This window comes from Passer domesticus, chromosome 16 (genome assembly GCF_036417665.1).
Source record: "Passer domesticus isolate bPasDom1 chromosome 16, bPasDom1.hap1, whole genome shotgun sequence".
Taxonomy (NCBI): Eukaryota; Metazoa; Chordata; class Aves; order Passeriformes; family Passeridae; genus Passer; species Passer domesticus.
In genome coordinates this window covers 14867240-14887988 of record NC_087489.1, presented here as the reverse complement: position 1 = coordinate 14887988, position 20749 = coordinate 14867240, and the positions used below count along the sequence as shown (strand labels likewise).

The following is a 20749-nucleotide window of genomic DNA, read 5'->3' as shown; positions in this document are numbered from 1 at the left end:
ATAACAGTGAGTGCACAACATGTGCTGGAAAAACAAACAGTTTTACTGCTGGCTTTCTGGAAGCTTTTGGTAAATAGCTGCACCTGGTTCCAAGTGTACTTTGTTCTAAGGTGCTGGTAGTAGCTGCCTGATGCCATGCTCCCTGAGGTTGTTAATTAAGAGCGTTGTGTTTTATTGGGGCTTGCAGCTGGGGCTGTGTTGTGAACGTATGAATGAATGGCGCCCCTAGAGAATATTATTATTTCTCCTGGAATCCAAATTGAAGAAATATATGAATAATAGAGACAGACACTCTTAAAACTGCTCAGTTTATCTGATCCATTTCTAGAAAGTGATATTATCCAGCTGAGAGTACATCAATGATGCAAAATTGCCAAGGTGGGGAGATATTTCAGGATATTCCAAACCCAAGTAATAACATCGTGGTACTCCTGTGATGGATTTATTGAGTGCTAATCCTCCTGCACACCCCTGTCCTGCAGTCAGTGAGCAGCTCTCCTCTGAGAAGCTCAGGAACCTTTAGCATCTGTCTTCCTGATGACTCCACATCTCTCTGCAATGGTGCAAGCCCCAGGAATGGTTTGTACATACATGAGAGCATGAAATTTTAAGAGAACTCCTTTCCCAGGAATCTCCCTGAATGTTGATAATGGGAAGGGGACAAGAGGGGAGTGGGAAGAGTTTTAGAAGTCTGCTGATCTACACTGAAGATGGACCCCACAGGTAACACCCCCACGTTCCTCTGGCCTTCAGCATTGTTAGTGCTGCTAATATGAACACCTTCCACACAAACCTCCTTGTATCATTCAACAAATCTAAAGAGAGCAAATTTGACAGTTTAAGCACCCTTATAGCCTTCCCCCAGCAGTGGGGGAAGCATTTGCTCAGAAATCTCAACTACAGCCCTGCTCTTATCTCTATATTTAGACCGCTTTGGTCATTTTGAATGTAGTGTGCATTGCTCACCTCAAAGAGCAGTAACCTGCCATTCCCCACATCTGTGCATCTTTCCAAAGGCTCAGGAGCCCTGCTGCCTGTGCGGGACCACGCAGTGACCCCAGCTGCTCTGGGAATCGGGTGAGGAGCCCTGGTGGGGCTGCCCAGGAGAGCTGAGAGAACCTGGTGCCCTTCCTGCACAGAGTCCAGCTAAGGCTCAGTCCAAGCCCTGCAGAAATGCTGGCACTGTGGGGGTGAAGGCATGGAGGCTCCGTCAGTGCACAGCTTCCTCAGGCCTTTCCCAGATGGGAGTGCTGTTGATGGGCACGGCGCTCCGGAGCCCCCAGTGCCCACCTGCCTCTCCCCACCTGCCCTGAAATCTCACAGACCACCAGAGAGCTCTGTCAGCAGCAGGGAAAGTACAAACCAGACCAGAGCACAAGCCCTGCCATCAAGCCTGCTGCACCATCAACTGCTGAACCCAAAGAAACTATTTTTATTTCCCTTTTTTCCCCCTGAAGGTATCAGGCAATCCCATGGCAACCAGCCTTTCAGAGTGGCTGTCACTTGGTCAATACAGCTTAAGTCATCAATCAGAAAACCAGTCCTTTCACCTAATCTGCTTCTTTACAAAGAAGTAATTTGGCCTGTACAGATGCTGTAAAACTGCCCCTGGCCGAGTATTTTGGGATGATGTGCAGTGGGTCGCAGAGCACGGAATCTTTTGCTGCCTGAGCCTTCCATCCAGTGAGAGTGCCTCGACCACAGAGAGGCACAGCCTTGGCAGCCCAGTCTCCAGGGCTTCAAACACACACGTGAGCACTGAACTGTCCCACACACACAGAAACAGCCCCTGGGCAGTCCCTGGGAGCTGCTGGAGGCACAGCCTGGCCCTGGCCCCACCAGCCCCACCAGCCCTGGCTCGGCAGGGCCCCGAGCCCCTCTCCCTGCCCGGGCTGCAGCAGCCACTTGCTGCTGGCAAAACACCACAGCTGCACACCGAGCACTGGGCGAGGGAAACCACACTGGTTTGGTTGTTAAGGACTGCATTTCTAGGATTGCTGGCTGACCAGCACTGTGTTTGCCAAACGAGACAGAAAGGGCAGAGAAATCTCATTAATGAGAGGACAAACAACCCAGCAATGCAACAGGGCTTGCTTCAAACTCAGATCCTGACAGCGACAGATTTTAATGTGCCAGCATCTTCTGCTCACCACTTGCCAGATAGTCTTGAATGGCACGAGGTCATTGGTCATTAATTAGAGACAAATTTTGTATTGTGATCCTACCAACAGAGGCTGAGGGCTCACAATGCCCAAAGTCCCCCATACATGAGCACTGTGAGAAAGGGAAGGATTCACTCCAAGGGTGATAATGAGAATGGATTTCATATGTGAGTGAGGGCCCAAGCTGAAAATCTGTGCTCAATTCCAGCGCTGGGAATGGCACTGGAATGACCCATAAAATGGGTCTGTTTCTCTACCCTCTCTGCATTTTTCTTTAATTCCTTCATTACTTTTCAATGTTTTTGAAGTGGGGAGTTGCAAATGAATACCCAAGAGATGGCCTGAGAGCAAAGGCTGGAAAATGGCAAGTCTGGGCAGCTTGGAGAGGTGGCACCTCCTGTGGCACCTCTGGGTGGGAACACCTGGAAGAGGAGGAGAGCAAAGGACACCAGTGCTGCTCCAAGAAAGCCATAAGATAAGAAAATAAAATGGTGGCTTCACCCAGCATTTCAGGACAGGAGGTAAATACTGAGGCAACCTGATCCACCCTCATCTGATCTCCTGCCAGCCTGGGGCAGAGCAGGATGGGACCCTGCTGCTGCTAGGAGGGTTTACTGGGGATACATCCCTGTGACAGACACCTTGGCTCCTCTGGGCCATGGCAGACTCCAGGCAGTGCCAGTGCACACCCAGCTCTCCTCAGCAGAGCCCAGCACAGCTTTGGGGGACGTACAGACCCCGTGGAAGCACTCGCTGAGTGAAGCCTACGTGGACATGTTGGGCTGAATCAATTAGACTGGAACAAGTAAGCAGCAGGGAAATTGTGTGCAAAGCTTTAGTGTAGGTATGTGCAGCTGAGCACAACCACAGCCTCCCACAACCACGGCACAGAGAGCAGAGAGCTGTTCAGTGTCAACAGAGAGGGTTTCTCCAGCACCTCTTCACCTGAGTGCAGGCAGAAACGTGGCACACTTCAGCTGGCTTTGTGACCATCCCTGCACAAAGGCTCAGTGCCAGCTACCTGGAGGCCTCACACGTGCCGGGGAGGTGCTGCTCTCCAAACCTGGCTGTCCACTCTCCCTCCCTTCCACACAACCTGCAGGGCCACAGCTTTCCAGCTCCCCAGGACAGTCTCTCAGCAGACAGCAGGCTCTTGTGCTTCCAGTCCAACACACAAGCATGCAGAAGGACACTGTCCAGAAGGAAAACACAGCCCAGGATGCATATTAATTACTGCTGGCACAGAGCCCAGGCAAGGTTGCTGCTCCACAGTCAGGCTATAAATCTGTCCAAATAGGATTCTGACCACGTCTGCCTTGTTTACATTACTAAATTTTATGGCCATGTGATTCTTCACCTGGAGAGGAAGAGTACCCTTGCAGAGCAGTGAAGGGCTGAGATTTATGGCCTGGAGAGAAGGGCCTGGCTGTTCCCTTCTGGGCAGGGGCAGGGGAGAGGGGCCGTGCCGTGCACTTTGGGAGGATATCTCCCAGTGAGGTCAAAAAGAAGTTCACCCCCCTCCCTTGCAATGAGACTGGCTCTGCAATGCCAGTAGGAGAGAAAATCAAATGTTGCTTTCACCAGGGAGGAGGAAAGACTTGAGCTGAAAGTGTGGTGGCAGACTGATTGCTGAATTAGAGAAAAAACCAGGTTTCCTTCCCTGTGTCAGGACTTTCTCACAGCTCCTGAGCCCAGCACTGTCACAGTTACAGGCACAAAAAGCAGATGACAAGAAAGTGTCCAAACAGACAGAAAATAAAATTTGGATTGTTAAACATCTGTGCCACAGAAACAAATCTCTGTAGGCTTCTTGGCTGTTGCAGATGTCACATTAACCTGAAGCACTCAAAAATTGTAACTGGAGGAGGAAAATGTCCCTATTTTTGTAGAAACTTCATCAGCATGTGCTTCTGGCTTCTTCGGTGAAAGGGGTCCTGCACCATAACCTGCTCCCTCTTTGCTACATGGAAGCTGCTTGAGGCTGCTTGAGGCTTGTTGACTTTGAGGAGATCACTCACATACTGGTTTTGTGTGTGCTGAAGCTTCCCGCTCCTAGCCAGGGTTTGGTTTTGCCTGAGGGCAGGTCCAGCTGCAGGGTGAGCTGATCAGAGCCCTGTGCGTGCCCAGAGGCACAGAGGGGACATCAGCTCTGTCTGACACCTGCTCTGAAGAGGTAACTTTGGAAAAGGCTGGGGGAAGGCATCTTCCATCCCTTGCTATTACACAAACACACAGCTCCAAAAATCTTCATTCAGTACTGTGTCCCAAAGGAAAACATTTGAAATAATCCATATTCATTGGAGTTTTTAATCCCTCGCAAAGCAGAATTCAGCAGGCAGCTAATGAAGAAGACAATTATGCAGCACTTCACACAAAGAGCAAACCAGAACAGGTGCAAAGGCTGGAGCCTTGCCACAGTTGCTCTGTTCTTTGGCACAGGGATGGTGCTTTGCTTAAAGCATATTCACACATCCCAACAGTTTAGGGACTCAGCCTGAGAGGAAAAGAGGAGACATTTAGGATCGATCATGAGCTGTTGACCACCGAGGATACTCGGTCAGAAAGGAGACAATTGGCCAACCCAGCCTTATTTGTGCTCCTTCTGAGGGGCACAGGCAGGAACGGTGCTGTGCCAGCAGGGCAGAGAACACAGCCTGGCCTTGGTGTGCCCCTGAATTCGGGCTCTGATGACAGGCACAGGCAAAGCAGTGCTGCCCAAAGGACTGCCCCAACCACACCAGGGTGCGAGAAGCAAAGACAGATCTTCAACCTCTCAAAAGCAAAAAGAGATTTTTGCAGATGTTGGTCTGAGGGCAAGAGACTGAAAATCCCCTCTTGGAGCTGGTGCAGCAAAGTCAGAGCAAAGCCATGCCCAGAGGTGCCAGGAGCAGCCACAGCACTGCCCACGGGCTGTCCCCTCCCTCCTCTGGGCAGGGCAGGGGGAGGCAAACCAGAGCTGAGCTCAAGCACACAGAGCTACTGGAGCCACCAGAAACAGCCTGGGAAAGACAGCAGCAAGGAGGCCAGTGGTGAAGGGCTTTTACTGAAAGAAGCAGCCTTTTTAACAGGGGGTTCCAATGTACTTCTGTATTAAAGTTCATTTTTGTGAGCAGGAAGAGGGAGCCTTTGGCTTATTCCCCTGGCAAATGGGAAGGAAAAGAATTATTCCAACAGGTAGGTGATAATATAGGGAATAAGTGACAATGAGATAGCAAAGATATGAACTGCTTAAGGACCTGGTGGAAAAGAAAAAAAGAATAAATTTGGGAAGAGATGTAGTTTCTCTCAGGATAACGAATTACTAACAGAATGTTCTGTTTTGCTGACCAATTCCACACACAGCTGCACCTCACACAACTCACAATCATCCTGCTTTTACACACACAGATTACATAATTGCTTGTATGAACTTCAAGACACACTCACAGGTTCCTGACTTAGAAATCCCCGCAGCTGTGGCACAGCCCCCTTGCCTTGCACCCCTCAGCCAGGACCAGGAGGGGTCACAGCGCCCGGCTGGGCTGCCAGGGCCCTGGGGCAGGGGCAGCAGGGGCAGCAGAGCCTGCTCTGCCCCTCCCTGCCCGGGACAGCCCTGCCCAGGCCCCAGCTCGGACCTGCTGGACACAGACCCCAGCCCAGGGAGGCTCCTCCTGCCCCCGGGCAGCCAGGCCAGGCTGCTGATGCCATCAGCGAGGCTCGTCCCACACCTCTCCACAGCAGCTCTTGCCTTCTCTGTAAAACATATTTATTGCTCTTTTTGGGGCAGCATACATGAGCTGTGAGTCAAGACCCTGTTGTACTTAGTGCTATATAAACGCAGAACAAAAAGACAGAACTTCCTACAAAGAGTTTATGGATTAAATTAATTACATCTATAACTCCTGGAAGTGGCATTGCCATGCTCAAGTTATCTGGACCATGAAGCAAATTTTCCAGAAGACTGTGCAAACTAAGATGTATTTCACAGCCACTTTACAGAAGCTCTTAAGAGCATCTTTAAAAATAACTATTAAGTCAAGTGGGTTTCATTCCTGGCCATTCATTCATAGCCAAAAACTTCATCAAATGTGTTCATTAGCTTGATGAACATGCAAGAATAATGCAATTGCACCTGCCCCAGTGCTCAGCAGAGAGAAAAGAGAGGCCAAGACCCCAATGCACCTGCTAGCATGATGGAAAGCTGATATTTGAGCAGACATGTGCTGGAGCTTTGGCCTGGGCTGCAGATGTTAAATGAGACCATTCCCAGGGATTGCAGGAAGTCTAAAGTTACACCTATAGAATAACATTGTGTGTAAACACACACAGAGAACACAAACACGTCAATTATCAAAATGCACTCTGATACCTGATGTGCTCTAGAATGCAGCACATCTTATGTTTGGGGGAATATCTCAAATATCTCCTGACCAGGACAGCCAGCAGTGTCCTGTCCTGCTGAACCACAGATGAAGCCTGGAGTCAGGAGGGGTGAGAACACACACAGCCAGTGCTGGGTCTGTCAGCACCTTGGCTGGCATGAAGGATGCACCAGGCTTGTGGCCCTCAAAAACTCCCTTTGACAACACCTGCTTTGGCCAAGACAGGGCTACTAGGGCTCTGACCAGCAGGAATTAATCACAATTCCTAGACTACACTTCATCTGCCTCAAATTTACCTTGAGGATCAAAATAGCAGTAAGTAGGATCCAATATACCTGGAGTTACCAAGCCCACCTCTTCACCAAAACAAACCCAAAGTAAATGCCAGTCATGCCACTGGACATCTCCTCCCTGAGGAGAAATTAAAGTTTGATGTACCTGAGAGCTCTCGTGGTGCCACAGGGTGTTCAGCACTCCTGGGAAATGGCCCAGGGCCCCTCCCAACACTGACAGCACCTCTCTGCATGCACCCCAAAACCTGGCAGGTCCTTCCCAGGGCAGTCCCAGCCCAGCTGCCTCCCAGGAGCAGGCAGCAGCTTCCCAAGGCTCCTCTCAGCTGGGCTCAGTCAGACTCTCACCTGGGCAGGGTCAGAGGCAGAGCAGAACTGTGTGGGACCAGCCCAGTCCAGCCCAGCACCCTGGCAGTGGGCACAGGGAGCTACAGCTGCAGACTGGGGGCATTTGCTGGCACAGCACCAGTGTTCATTCACCTTTCATCTCTGCTCTGCCCTAACAAAAACTGCTCCCAAGGGATGCCAGTCGGGGTAACGAGACAGAGGTGCTCAAGCAGTTCAGACCAAGCCCTGAGAGGAAAGAACCAGGGTGAGCTCTGCAGCCCACCTGTGCAGCACTTCCTGAGGTCTGTGAGCAGGAGAGCAGGAGCAACATGACGTGGGGACACCATGAAACCTGGGGGTTAAAGAGACCCTTTGTGGGCACTGCATGCACCTGCTGGAGCCTCCTGCCCAGGGTAACAAACAGAGGCTCTCCTGGAGCAAGGATCAGTCAATGCCATTGCTTCAGAGAGCTGCTGCCACCAGCTCTGCTGCTCTCAACCAGGACACAGGGTCTGCTGCCAATCACAACTTTCCTCTTGCCAGCAGAGAAAATTCTGCATGGGTCAGGAAAATCTCCTATCTGCTGTGTCCAGCCTGCGTCCAGCGCCCCAGAGGGAACAGCACCAGTGCAGGGAAACTGCTGGATTCACACAAAGTCCAGCCACAGAGCGGTGGATCTGCTCCAGCCTGCTTTGCCTTTCCACACCAGCTGCGCTCTTGCCTGCCTCTGGGAGAGTTTCTTATTTACTGTGTCTTCTGCATTGTCATATTTCAGTGCAGATTGATAGCAAGAGTTACTGCACCAGGCAGGCGTGAGGATTACTTAATTAATGTTTGTGAAGCACTTTTAGATCCTCACATGAAAGCAGCTAGGAAACGCAACATATAATTATTATGTATTATTAATAAACTTCTGGCACATTGACAGGAGGGAAGACAACGCTTCTTTTTTTTTATCCTTTTATTTTCTAAAAAGATTCAACTTTTATGCTATGAAGGACAGATTTCCCAAAAAATTCGGGAGTAAGTAAACAAGGAGTGAGAGCTCTTTATTCCACCAGGAAGGCAGACAGCAAACACTGCCTGAGGAGTGAGTTCACTCCTCGTCAGCCCCGACACTGGAGGAATCCATGGGCTTGAGAGTAGCCAGTTATGGAGAAGTGCAGGGATATGCAGACGTTGCTAACAGTGGAAGTGCTCAAATGCACCAATTACAAGGAGCAGAGAGTTTGTTTAATGTGTGGTCACTATGGTTGACAAAAGCATGCACTGCAGGAGCAGTGAAGCGTGCAGAGCAAGAGATGGACATTTTCAAACAAACAGAAGAATCACAGCTGTGAACCAAGTTTTTCAGAGCTGAGAATGTGCCAGACACAAGCCTGATTCCCAGAAATACAAAGAAACCCAGTCTCAGATGGATTCCTGGGCAGTTCCACAGAAGGGGTCAGCTCTCATGTATTCCAGCTGCTGCTTGAACACTTATGGCTGGGATCCAGCTGCCCCAGGGAAAGGGGGCCCAGAGATTAGGGGAGAATTACAGCTCTGCCCCTTTCTCCGTCACAGACCCTGAGAAGCCTCTGCACCCTCTCCAAACAAACCAGGACAATCACACTGACAGGGCCGTGGGAGGACAAACACACCAGGGACGGACAGACAGCAAACCACTGCAGAGAAGGACAGGAGAGGAGCAGACACAGCGACACAGGAGGGTCCTCAGGAGCTGCTGCTCCTGGCGCCCTGTGCCACTGCACCTTTCCTTTCCTGCTCATGCTGCCATTGGATGCTACTGAACCACCCAAGCAGAGCTCAGCTGGCACACGGAAAAGATTCCCTGCCATGGGAAGGGGGCTCACTGTGGTTCCTGCCCCTACAAGGGATTTTAAGTGGTGGCACTGCAACAGATCTCTTTGCTCACACCATTTTTAGCAAAATGAGGGTTTTTTAGAGAGATACCCACAAGGAATCTTGAATCTGAACATTTGGTAAGCATAATCATGCTTAGAAGCATTTTGCCTATCAGTACCAATGAGAGAGCATTTCTGGTGTTTATGCTGTTTATGTACTGCAAATGAGATTTACAGCTCCATTTTGTTCAAAAATGAACAAGAGCAAATGGACTTAAATAAAATAAAACTAATCTGTGCTTTTGGCTAGAGACTCTGCACAAATCCTAGTCCAAACAGTATTGAGTAAGTTCAACTCATTATAACAGGAACTGATTATACACAGCAGAAAAAAAGAACTTTAAAATAAATTGTTCCTTCAATTTGCTTTGACTGTTCACCAGCTTTTGCTAGGGATGTAGGTTTTTAATCAGTTTAGACAGATACCTGATGGATGTTATCAATGCTAGTTGAACACCAAGTGCTTGGTTTTGGCTTTGCTGTTCATTTCTCTTGCCCAAACACACAACCAAGAGCCCGAGTGCTGAGCTAAGGCCACCTTCCCCCTGCACTGCCAGCAGCTCAGGGAAGGGTCACAAACCAAACACAGCCCTGCACCAAGAGCCCACATCACCAGAGCAGAATAACTGCAGCCCTCAGCACAGCCTCACAGGAATCACTGTGGGACTGGGAGAGACCTGTCAATGGGGAGCACACCAAAAAATGCAAATCCATCTTCCAGGCCAGGCTGGAAGCAGCTCCCAGGCTACCCAAGGCCGTGCTCTGGGCTCTGTTTCTACCAAAGAGGCAGCTGGGTATCTGAGGAGACACTGCTCCTGTTGAGTAACCCTTGGGTCACTCATTGCATGTGCTGTGCTCAGAACAGAGCTGGTTGCACAGATCAGCCCTTAACTGAAAATCAATACCTTCCTCATAGAGGCTAAGACTGGTGGAAAGCAATCCCCACATGAAGGGCAGGTTTAAGGTGGGTTCATCCATCCCAGTGTGCAGGGCAGCAGGTATGGACTGTGACTGACTCGAGCGTTTCACACCTCAGGTTTCTCTGTGTGTTTCTCTGGCATCTTCACTCCCTTGCTGCTCAAAACACTGGAGCCAGAGCTGCACAGGACACCCCAGTACAGACCTTCTGCCTTAGACCAGAGGAGAACCTGCTGCTTGTCTGTAAGCAGCCATCCCTCAAACCTGACAAAGGTTTCCAGCCCCTTCCCTGCAGGCTGGGCTCCTTCCAGGGGGAATGCCTTGAACAACAAGTGGGCTGTTTTCTCTCTCCCACCCCTGGGACAAACTGTCAGAGGGCTGCCAGCCCCTTCCCTCTGCAGGATCCCCTGGTGGGCAGTGCCAGGGCCCACGGGGAGCTCATCTAGACCATGGAAATGTCCTGGGACACGGGGACAGGGAAGCCAGGGTCCCCCCAGCCCTGCCCAGCCTTCCTCACTGACCTTGGGCACTGCTCACCTCCTCACTTTAAGATGGGGATAATACATATATCACAGGTTTGTCCTGGCCTTAACTAATCCATCTGTTCAAAGCCCTTTGAGAGCTTTGCTTGATGAGCACAGACATTATAATACTTATCTGTTCCCAATACATTCACGGGGAGTTTTACCCTCCACAGAAGCAGGACTGGGGCTGCTGGTGTTATTGGGGACCTAGGAAATAAATCTGCTTGGGAATCTGGTGCCTGGGGAGGGGCCAGGCACCAAGGCACAGTGCTTACCTCAGCCCTCTTCCAGGCTGTCCCTACACAAAAGGGTGGAATTTCTCATTAGAAATCACAACAAGACCTCACCAAGGCATTCTTGCAAACATGTTCAGCAGGTGCCAGGCTGTGTAGGAGACAGGAGAGGCCAAAAGAGAAGCGAGGACAGTGGGGAGAAAGCAGAGAGCAGGCCAGCTCAGGGGGAAGCTCTCTGCAAGGTTTATGGTTGGTGGACTGAGGAACTGGGAATGCCAGGAGGGAAACACGAGGCTGCTGCCCCAGGGACTGAACTCAGGGCTAGGTCAGCCTGAGGATGGAGAGTGCCAGGGCTGGGCCAGCTTGGGCAGTGGGTGTGTGCAGGGAGCTGCCCCCAGCCCCTGAGTGCCTGGCTGAGCAGCGTGGAGCCCATTCTGCCCTGCCCAGAGCTCTGCCCCAGCAGGGCAGCTCAGCCTGGGGCAGCCCTGGGAAAGCAGCCCAGCCAGGAGGGAGCTGAGCCTCTGGCTGGTCTAGGAGCCAAAGCACACACCTCCCAGCACATCTGATCCTCGTGTGCCTCAGCACCACTATATGGGTGCTGAGCTTCTTGAGAGAAGGCTGATGTTAAAGCCTTGCTCAAATCCAGTTGTGCTTCTGCTGCTGCCAGGCCTCTCCACAGAGTAAATACAGAGACTGTGTTTACTGTAAGGACTAAGTGATCAGCTGTGAACTCTCTTTGACATAAATATTTTGCCATTAGCAATGACAAACAGCAACGCTCTTGTTGTAAAAGTAACATTGGGTTATTCCTCTCCATGGGGGCATTCACATAATGAGAAATCAGAAGGAAATTGTGATTGGACAAATGGGTAAAGGGAAGACTGTGACAGCAAGGATATTTATCCACTGTGCAAGAAGAGTTGAGAGAAGAATGGATTTTTCCACGGAGCTCTGGAGTGCCTCTGCAGAGGCAGCCCTGGACACTGTGCTGGTCAGGGCAGGGCTGGCCCCGTGCAGCTTCACTCAAAGCCACCCCTGCACACTGAGCACGTTACACCACACCAGCAGCTCCAGGGGGGTGGGCCCTGCACTTTCTTCTGAATCCCATTATTACTAAACCTCTGCAGTTACAGCTGAACAAAACAGGAATTTTCCATTGTTGCAACATTTTCTACTTTTTGAGTGGTGATGTTGGCGCCTCAAACCCTGTCTGCTCTCAGGCTGAACAGGATGGGAGAACACTGAGCAGCAAGAGGAATTAATTTCTCTGAGATTTTTTCCAAAGGTACAAATGAGAGCTGGTGCTTTAAAAATAGCATCAGCTATACTTCTATAGCACACGTCCTCCAAGGAATTCAGCCCAAGCACGTAAGCTTTCACTTCCCTCCAGAGGCAGGCAGGCTCTCGTGGATGTGGATGCTCAGGCAGGACCACAAACCCACTCCAGGCTCCCCTAGCAGGGAGTTACAGAGAAGTTAAAACTGCAGCAGCGTGCCAACATACACATGTTCATGCACACTGGTACTCCACGGGCTGGATGGCAAGTGCCTCAAACAAAATACAAGGTCCAGCAATTAACTCTCCTTTGACAGAATTCTCTAGAGACCACAGAGCTGCAGGCTTGGATGGGAAACAGCTGAACCCAAACCATCCCAAACCACAAGGAGAGCCAGGCAACTGCCTGCCTGGAGCCATGGGCTGAAACAAGAGCTCTGGGGAGAGCATCCCCTCTGAGAGGCGAGGATCCCACCTGGAGAGCTCAGCACAAGCTTACCCTGGGCAGATGCACCCTGTCCCAGCAGGTCTCTTCAGAGCCAGGACAGAATCACAGGACACAGCTGCCAAGCTGGCAGCTCTGCTGGGGTGTGGCTGGGGGTCTTCTCCCCCAGCTGGGGATTCGTGGGGCTATCCTGGAGAGGAGTTCTGGGAACTGGGAGCACAGCAAGCACTGGGGGCAGGCCCACCAGTGAGACAGACACAGAGGACATTGCAGGGAGCTAAACATAGGAATTAGGGCTCCCCAGACAAAAGATTTAAGTCCACTGGAAGGACAAGACCCAGAAAGCAGCTGCAGGATGAAAAGAGATTGATCCAGAACAGAAATCACTCGTGTGTCCACAGGACAGGGCTGTGCTAGAAGCCCAGGGATAAGCTACAGACCAAAGTGGCGAATCCCTGAACCCAGGGGACAGGCTTTGGAATGAGACTCTGCTTTTGAGGATCTCTGAAGATAGGAGTTCATTTTGGATGAAGGGAAAAAGTCTCCTATATATAGCAAAAAAGCCAAGGCAGTAACTGCATCACACTAAAAAAAGTTACAGATGGAGGCAAAATATGGGCAGTCTGCCTTTAATAGTCAAAGTCAGCATCTGCTCTGAGATGGGACCTTTGGAGACAGACAGGACACGGCTAAGATGCGACCCCTGCGATTCAGGAGAGGGGTTTCCTCTGCCAAATGCTAAATTCAGGCAGGTTTAGAGATGAATGAAAACTGCACACCATAAGGGAGGGCCAGGAATAGAAAGCCCATGTGGGGGAAGAACGCTCTAGATGTAGCAAATGCATCTCCAAGAGGCTTTTATCATTCTTATTTTGTCACTACTATCAACAATAATAAGAAAAGAGCTTACAGAGCATCCTCCCCAGTCCCTAAGCAATGCATCCAGAGATTAGCAGCAGAGAGCAGTGGGCAGCAGAGAAAAGCTGTTCAAGGAATGTAGAGGCATGCATAATGAGATTACCGAATTGGAGTTGCATGTTTTCAAGGATAAATGTGATATTATTGCACTGGCAAAGGCATAGCAGGAGCAGGGGAAAAGATGAGAAATAGCCTGTCAGAAGGGAGGGATCACTGCAGCTGAGCTCCCAACAGGACAGGGACAAGTGGGAAGTGGAGGCAGCGAGGAGGAAAGGAAGTGCACATCCTACTTGACATGCAGATATGCAGAGAAGCTTTTTGCAAAGTGGGTGATGTCATCGTGTTTTTCTCAGCCTTCAGGACAGCAAGAGAAAAATAGATGAAACCAGCACATGCAGAGGAGTCTGTAAGACGAGCAGACTTCCCCCCCACACCCCATGCAACACTAATTGCTCAAATATTGATCGGGAAATCATTTGTAAGGACTAAAGGAGGAAAAGAAATGCTTTCCTCTTAAGAAGCAAAAAGGGCAATGTTCTTGCAGAGCTGCTGGGAAGGCCCAGGTGATCAGAGAATTTCCAGGACCATAGGTGTTAATCTGAGATGTTGAGTTGGGCTAATTTGTTATTTGTTTGTACTGGAGAGCTCGAACAACTGCAGTCTTTTATTTTTCAGGACAGCACATGAAGCCTGGCTGGAATTACAGCTAGGCTGGTTCTCCCAAGGGCCAGGCAGGTGAGTGACCCATGGATCCCAGCTAGCCTTGGTTAGTGGAAAGCAGCAGCTTCAGAGGGGACTTTGGCAAGCCAGGACTGGTATCTGGGCTGAGGGGGACAGGAACCAGCTGCCCAAGCTCAGCCTTGGCAGGGAAGGAGCAATTAGGATTAAAAGCCCAAACCAGAACACTGGAGCTGTGCTAACCACTACTGCCCTGGCATGGACACTGCGCCCGAGGAAAAGCAGCAGCTCTGCCTGGCTTCTGGAGAGCCTTTCTTTCCTGATGAAAGGAAAACTGCCGTGCAACAAAGTGTGAGAGCTACTCCAGAAAATATCTGCACCTCGTCAGCTTCTAGAGTAAACCATGACAGAAGCGAGCACCAGAGTCCTCTGTGGTTAAAAATGGATGTTGTGAGTACACCAAAGCACACGAAGAATACTATTTAAAAAACAAAGCCAAGAATCAACCACCAAACTATTAAGATAGACTGGGAGAATGATAAAAATAAGCATGAACATGCAAAAACAGTGATTGCAGGAAGAGGAGAAAGCATCCACAAAGCCTGCAGTGAACGTTTCTCAGGGAAAATAACCACAGGAAATGGGAGAATCAGATCCTCCAAAATATATGCTAAGGTTAGGAGGAGATGAACACAGTTTTATTTAATAACTGCCTGGTACTTTTTTTCATTTGACAGAGGCAAGTCCCTCGAGTGCTGCATTCTGTGCACAGGGTTTCCCCCGGGCAGGAGAGTGCAGGGCAGCCCTGAGCATCCCCAGGCACGGGGTGAGCTGAAACCAGCCTGGGCACTGGGAGCCTGCCTGCCCCGGAGCCGTGCTGGGGCTCTGACCCTCCCAGGGGGACAGAGGGACAGGCTGTGCCCCAGGGACAGCAGCACTGTCCCCTCTGCTGCTGCTGAGGGGGGACAGCAGGGGCACAGCGGCCCCAGCGCCTCCTCTGCAAACCTGGGGCCTCTCAAGGAGTGGGAAATGGAAAATCCAGGAGGGCTCTCTCCAGTCACTACAGGGAGAAGCCTCGCACACAAATGAGACCCTGCTGGCCACGACGGTTGGTTCAAAAACCAGACAGAGTAATCAGAAGATACAGGTAAATCTCCAGGGGATAAGAAAGCAACAAAAACTAAGGTCTGGGGGATACTTCCACTCTTATTTGAATACTATTTTACAACCTGGGCATGCCACATATTGTCCCATTTAAATAAATAATAAAAGTAAAATCCATAAAAACGAAAACTAACAAAAAGCATCCAAGGATAAAAAAAAGGCAAATCCCTGAAAACAAAGCAAATAAAAATCAACTCTGTCTGTTGAACTGATCCCAGTATAACCCATGAGTAAATTGGCATGGAGGGATGAGGTGAAGTGCTGTGCAGAAAATGTTAAAATACAGGCAATGCTGACAGCCAAAACCCTGGTTTGGCTTGGGGGGAACCTGCACCTGTACCCATTTTCTGGACTTCTTAAAGAGAACATGAGGGTATCTTGTATCTGCTGCATGAAAACCCTTTGCACTGAGTAGAACAAGTCTGAAGAGAAATAATAAACAAGAGTAGTTCAGATTTCCCCAGCAGCAGTTTTGGGACCTTGCGTGACATTACAGCTCACAACAGTTTACTTTGTTCCCTTTCCACAGGAACAGTTTGAGCTCACAGCCCTGGCAAAGCAGGAGTCTGGCTTCAGGAGAGGTGACAGAAGCTCCTGGGGCCCGTGGCCTCTGCAGGAGTGCTGCACTGAGCAGCCAGCGGGGAAAGCTGGCCAGGAGCCGCCAGGCAGGGGCTCAGACCCAGCACAGTCCCTGCGAGGCAGCCTGGGCACAGCTGCACCGCTCAGATAACGGGCCAGCCTGCCAAGTGCCTCTGCCCCGTCCTTCCTCCAAGGGTGAGTCCAACCTGTTCAATACTGCATTGAATGCTCGGGCAGGTGATCAAAGCTAAGGGCATACCCTGGCACGAGGGAAAGGCAATCCACCAGCAGGGAGCAAATCGGATAAAGAACAGGCTTAGCAGAACTGCTGTCCCTGCCTGCTAAGCTAATTGTTCACCAGGCCTGTTTGCCCTGCTAACACATGAAATGAGTGGGAATCTGTGTTTGGGAACTGCTGGAATAGTTGGGATTTGAGAACACACAGCATCACTTTCATTGCAGTAATGAAGGCACAGAATGGCAGCTTTAAATGCTAAGGGTAATGATGCATTACCATTCCCTCTCAATTAATCCAGAGCTGCAATGCCGGGTGCACTTACTCCGAGAATTTTCTCAGAAAATGAAGCTAGAGTATTTCATTTATAAATCACAAAAGACACTTATTTGGCAAGAATGACCCTTGCTCATATACCATAAATCATGAACATCAACAGTCTCTAATGGATTTTGAGTCAGTGCCACAGACAGCAAAGCCTGGGGCCTGTGTTTCAGGATTCCAGGACTGTGCCAAAGGAGCCTTATAAATTATTAATGTGTTCATCACGGTGTCATCTGTGCCACTGGAGAGATAGAGGCACTCTGGGGCTCTGTTTGACATTAAAAAAGTGATAATGGGTTCAGCAGGCAGACCATGCCTCCCCTTCCCATGCCAGGCTGAGCCAACCCACACCTCATGAAATCCCTTCCCAAAAGTTTCATACATGCTCTTGGTTCATGATGTGCAGCATTTGAGAAGAGAAAAAAAGAGGTAAAGAAGTCTGTTTTCACGAGTAGCCCATCCCAGCCAGACTTCTAAGGGATGGAGCCGAGGTCTGCAGGTGTTTGTACAGAGAGATGCATTAATGAGGTAGCCAGGGCTTCTTGTGGCTTCTCTGCCATACAGTGAGGACGTGGGTATATAGAAAATTCAAGTTTTGGTCCCTACTGCTCAGTCTCTCATGCTTTTCAGTTATTCATCCCACAGTTTTCAACCTCTCCCCCTTCACTTTTGTCCCCATGGTTACTGAATCACTGTGTTCGCAGAGATTTTCCTCACTAAAGAAAATGTGACTAACATGAGGTAGCTAAATTATCAGAGCCAACTCTGACACTGGTTTCTCCCAACATGGATCTTATCTTCAAAATGCCTTCAAGTAGATCTGTCCACTGGAACCAGCTTCAGAGTAAGCAGCACTTCAGCTATTGACAGAGCTGCATCACTTGCATATGCAAGACTTAAAAAAGGCTGGAATCCGGTAAAGGATGGAATTCAAACAGCAGCTTCAGCAGACACGCAGCCTAGGAGTGCGTGATGCAAATAACTAGGAGAAACATTTCACTACAAAAAAGAATTCAATTAAGCCCTGGAATGGAAGGCATGATTTCCTCACTGCACTTGGGTCTAGGAGCTCAAGCAGAAGTGGCTTCTTGAAAGCCAATTTGGTTAAGCAGCAGAAGACTCACACGTTCTAGGCCCAAATAAATCTCTGTTACAAACTGCATCAACACAGTGGGTAACGAGTCTAAAATGTCCAGCCAGAGCAATCTTTGCACGCTGAGCCACTGCTCAGCTTCTCCCACACTGAGCAGCCCGGGCTGCCCCAGGGACGCTCAAACCACATCCCTTCCAAACTACCAAAAAACACCCAAAAACCATTGAAATTCATTCGTATATGAGAGGCCTTCCTCCCCTTTGCTCACAGCATCCATCCAGCCACAAGTGCCCAGACTCTAAAGCAAGGGCAGCACCTCGGGTAAGCATCACCAGGCACGAGCCAGTGGACGACAGAGGCGTGGAACGCTTACCTTGGCCGCTACGGAGGAGTTGGGCTTCTCCAGGAGGTCCCAGAGCTTTTTCCTTTTCTCAGCACAGCAAGTGTTATCGAATTCCTCCCCTTCCCTTTCCCTCAGGGTCTCTGCTTCTCTCTTCAGCTCCTCATTCATCTGCTCTTTCTTCTGGTGGTAGCGGGCCTGGCAGCAGGACTCCAGGTAGATCTCGTCCACCCCCCAGTAGTCCAGCTCCTGGCTGAAGGACAAGGCGCACATCTCCTCCATCATGTGCAGCTTGCCGGTGCGATAGAAGTTCAAGATAGAGGTGAATGCCCCGGGATGCCTGTCGAAGAAGTACTCGTTCTCCTCCAGGTTGTAGTCGTCGCAGATCTCCATGAGGGAGTCGTGCGTGTTGCAGTCTCTGAGCTTACCCAGCCTGGTCCGCGGCAACCTGTCCAAGGTCCGCCAGAGAACCTCGTGGGCCAGCCCCCCCACGTTGAGCTTGACCCTTCGGGAGCAGGCCTTGCTCCTGACGATCTCGGTGGGGTCCGGAGGCAAAGAGGTAGTAGAGCGAGATCCATGCTTATTCATGCCCAGCGGCATCGCGGGTCCCCGTCGGGCTGGCCGCGGCGCGGAGCGGCGCGGGGCAGGGCGCGGGGCCGGCTCTGCTCACCTCTCGCTGCCCTCCATGGCCCGGAGCTGCAAGAGAGGCCGCGCGTGGGTCCCCGCCCGCCGCCCCCGCCAGCCCGCGGGGGGGCGGCGGCGCTGTCCGCCCGCCGGTGCTGAACCGAGCCCGGCCCCGAGCGCGGCCCCGAGCGCGGCCCCGAGCCCGGCCCGCTCCACGTGCGGCCGCTGCCGCCGAGCTCCCCCGGGCGGCGGCCGGGGGTCCCCCCGCCCCGGCCCGGCAGGGCTGCGGGGCTCGGGCACGGCGCCGAGAGCCTCTCCGGTGCCGGGTCGGGCGCGGGGCTGCCCCGGGCAGCGCTCGGCGATGCGCCCCGGGAGGCGCCGGCCCCGGGCTCCCATCGCGGAGCGCCCGGCCCCGCGGGTCCCCCGGGCCAGCCCAGCGGCCCCAGGGTACCCCCGCCCTGCCCGGCCGCGCAGGCTGCGGAGGCTTCCAGTAACTCCAGCCTGGGAGATTTCCCGGGGAAAGGGCTGGGGCAGGGAAAAGGGAGGATTTACAGCTCTGCCTCTCTGGGCTGCCCAGGGACGCCCCCCGAGCCCCCCGCACCGGCCTCTGCATAACCGGGAAAGCAACGAAAAGAGGAATAAGAAAAATGCCCGAGCCTGCCTCCGGGAGCCGGGCGGCTCCTGAGAGCCCCGAGCACTGTTGCTTACACAAGATGGCACGGAGAGAAACCCGGCGCGGAGAGCCGCGGCTCCCCCGCGCGCAGCCGGCACGGCTCGGGGCTCGGCCGGCCCGCTCCCCCGGCCCCGCAGCCGGAGCCCCGCGGCTGCCGCGGCCCGGCCCGAGCCCAGCCCTCACCTACCTGCTCCTGCGGGCTCCCGGCGAGGCGGCGCGGGGCCGAGGGCGGCTACATGCTGCGGCGGGGCGGGCGGCAGGGGCGGCCCCGCTCGCATCCCCCCCGGGCAGCCGGAGGCGCAGGATGGCGGCGGCGCTCCCGGCTGCCCGCGGCGCCCAGGGGGAGGGGAAGCCGAGCGAGACGGATCGGCTCCGTCGGCAGGAAGCTTCCCAAGGCCTTCCCTGGGCTGCGGCTGCTCACTGCCAGGCGCGGCCGGCGCCCGGCGCGGGGCCCGGGCCGGCACCCAGGGCCGCTCCGGCGCTGCCCGCCGCTGCCGCGGCCCGCGGATCAACAAGTGCAGCCCGCGGCTCCGGAGGGGTCGGGGCCGGGGCCGGGCAGCTCCACCGTGAGCCGGAGCCCAGCATTGCAGCTCCGCCCGGGCCCTCCGTGCCGTGCCGGCAGCAAGGCGAGGAGCCGAGCGCGCCCGGCGGCCCCTGCCAGGCGGTGCCGAGCCGAGCTGGGCCGGGCCGGGCCGGGCCGGAGCAGCGGGGCTCGCGGGCGGCTCATCGCCCCGGCTGTGGGGCGAGCCCGGCCCGCGCCCCCGGCCCGGCCGCCCCTCGCCGGAGCGGCGAGCCCGCGATGGATATTTGCAGAAACAGAAAGGAGGAATGGCAGGGGATCGCTGCTGCCGATTAGGACTATAAATATAACGGAAAGCAGCGTTTACTAACCTGAAAACACAGCAGAAATAGACAGAACGTCGACTTTCCAGGCAACAGCGCGGCAATCGAAGTATTCCTCTGGCAGGCTGTCCCTCTTGTCTCCTTCCTTCACTCCCACCAGGGGAAATGGCCCTCAGCAGCAGCCTGGAGCTCCATTAGTACAAATTAGTGTCGCTTAATGCAGTTCACCTGTTTGGACTGTGCACGAGGCGTACACCGCTCTGCCCTTCTCTTGCCTTGATTGCTCAGGGCTCCTGGACTCTGGTGACAGTTCCTGAAATTGGAGCCCGGTGTCTGATTCTATGTAATTAACTAGGGAAAGTGACCCCCAGTGCTGCTTTCCCCATTGTCTATGCTTCCCTCGCCCGTGCCTGGCTCCTGATGCCCAGTGTTCTCAGTGCCAGTGCTAGACTGTTACATTTGGTGTTTGAATGCCTGCATCTTCCCGAGAGGTCGTTTTCTGAAATCCCAAACAGTGCTTTTGTCCGGTACTCCACACAACTGTATATCAGCTGTATGTTTAGGAATTTCTTACAAGGAGTTGGTCACTACCTTCCTTATGGAGAAGGGGAAATTAAGAAATAGAAAAGCAAGATCTCCCAGAAAGGGGTGGAAGTAATAATTGGGAATAAAACCTGTTGACCAGCTTAATCCCAGCCCAGGGCCCCTGCAGTGAAGTAGCTCCTCCTACCCCATGAATACTTCCAATACAGGACAGACATCAGGGCAATATTGAGAGCACTTAAACTGTCCTGTTGCTGTATCATCATTCCACCTCCACACCCGATTTTACTTCCCTT

At 52.4% G+C, this 20749-nt stretch overlaps 1 protein-coding gene across 3 annotated transcripts in view; it reads right to left on the bottom strand.

The window, feature by feature from the left end:
- KCNB1 (potassium voltage-gated channel subfamily B member 1) overlaps positions 1-20094 on the bottom strand; it is a 99698-nt gene extending 79604 nt beyond the window's left edge. For 2 of the 3 annotated variants that reach the window (XR_010348564.1, XM_064391999.1), the window contains exons 1-2: positions 19255-19783; positions 17804-18466 (exon numbers count right to left, since the gene is read on the bottom strand). Coding sequence is in view for 2 of the 3 variants with exons in the window: in XM_064391999.1 (XP_064248069.1) it covers positions 17804-18370 (567 nt within the window). In the remaining variant the exon portion in view is untranslated. Of the gene's footprint in view, positions 1-17803; positions 18467-19254; positions 19784-19958 lie in introns of those variants that run through there. The other variant, XM_064392000.1, reaches the window with a different exon arrangement.
- Positions 20095-20749: the final 655 nt, after the last annotated feature.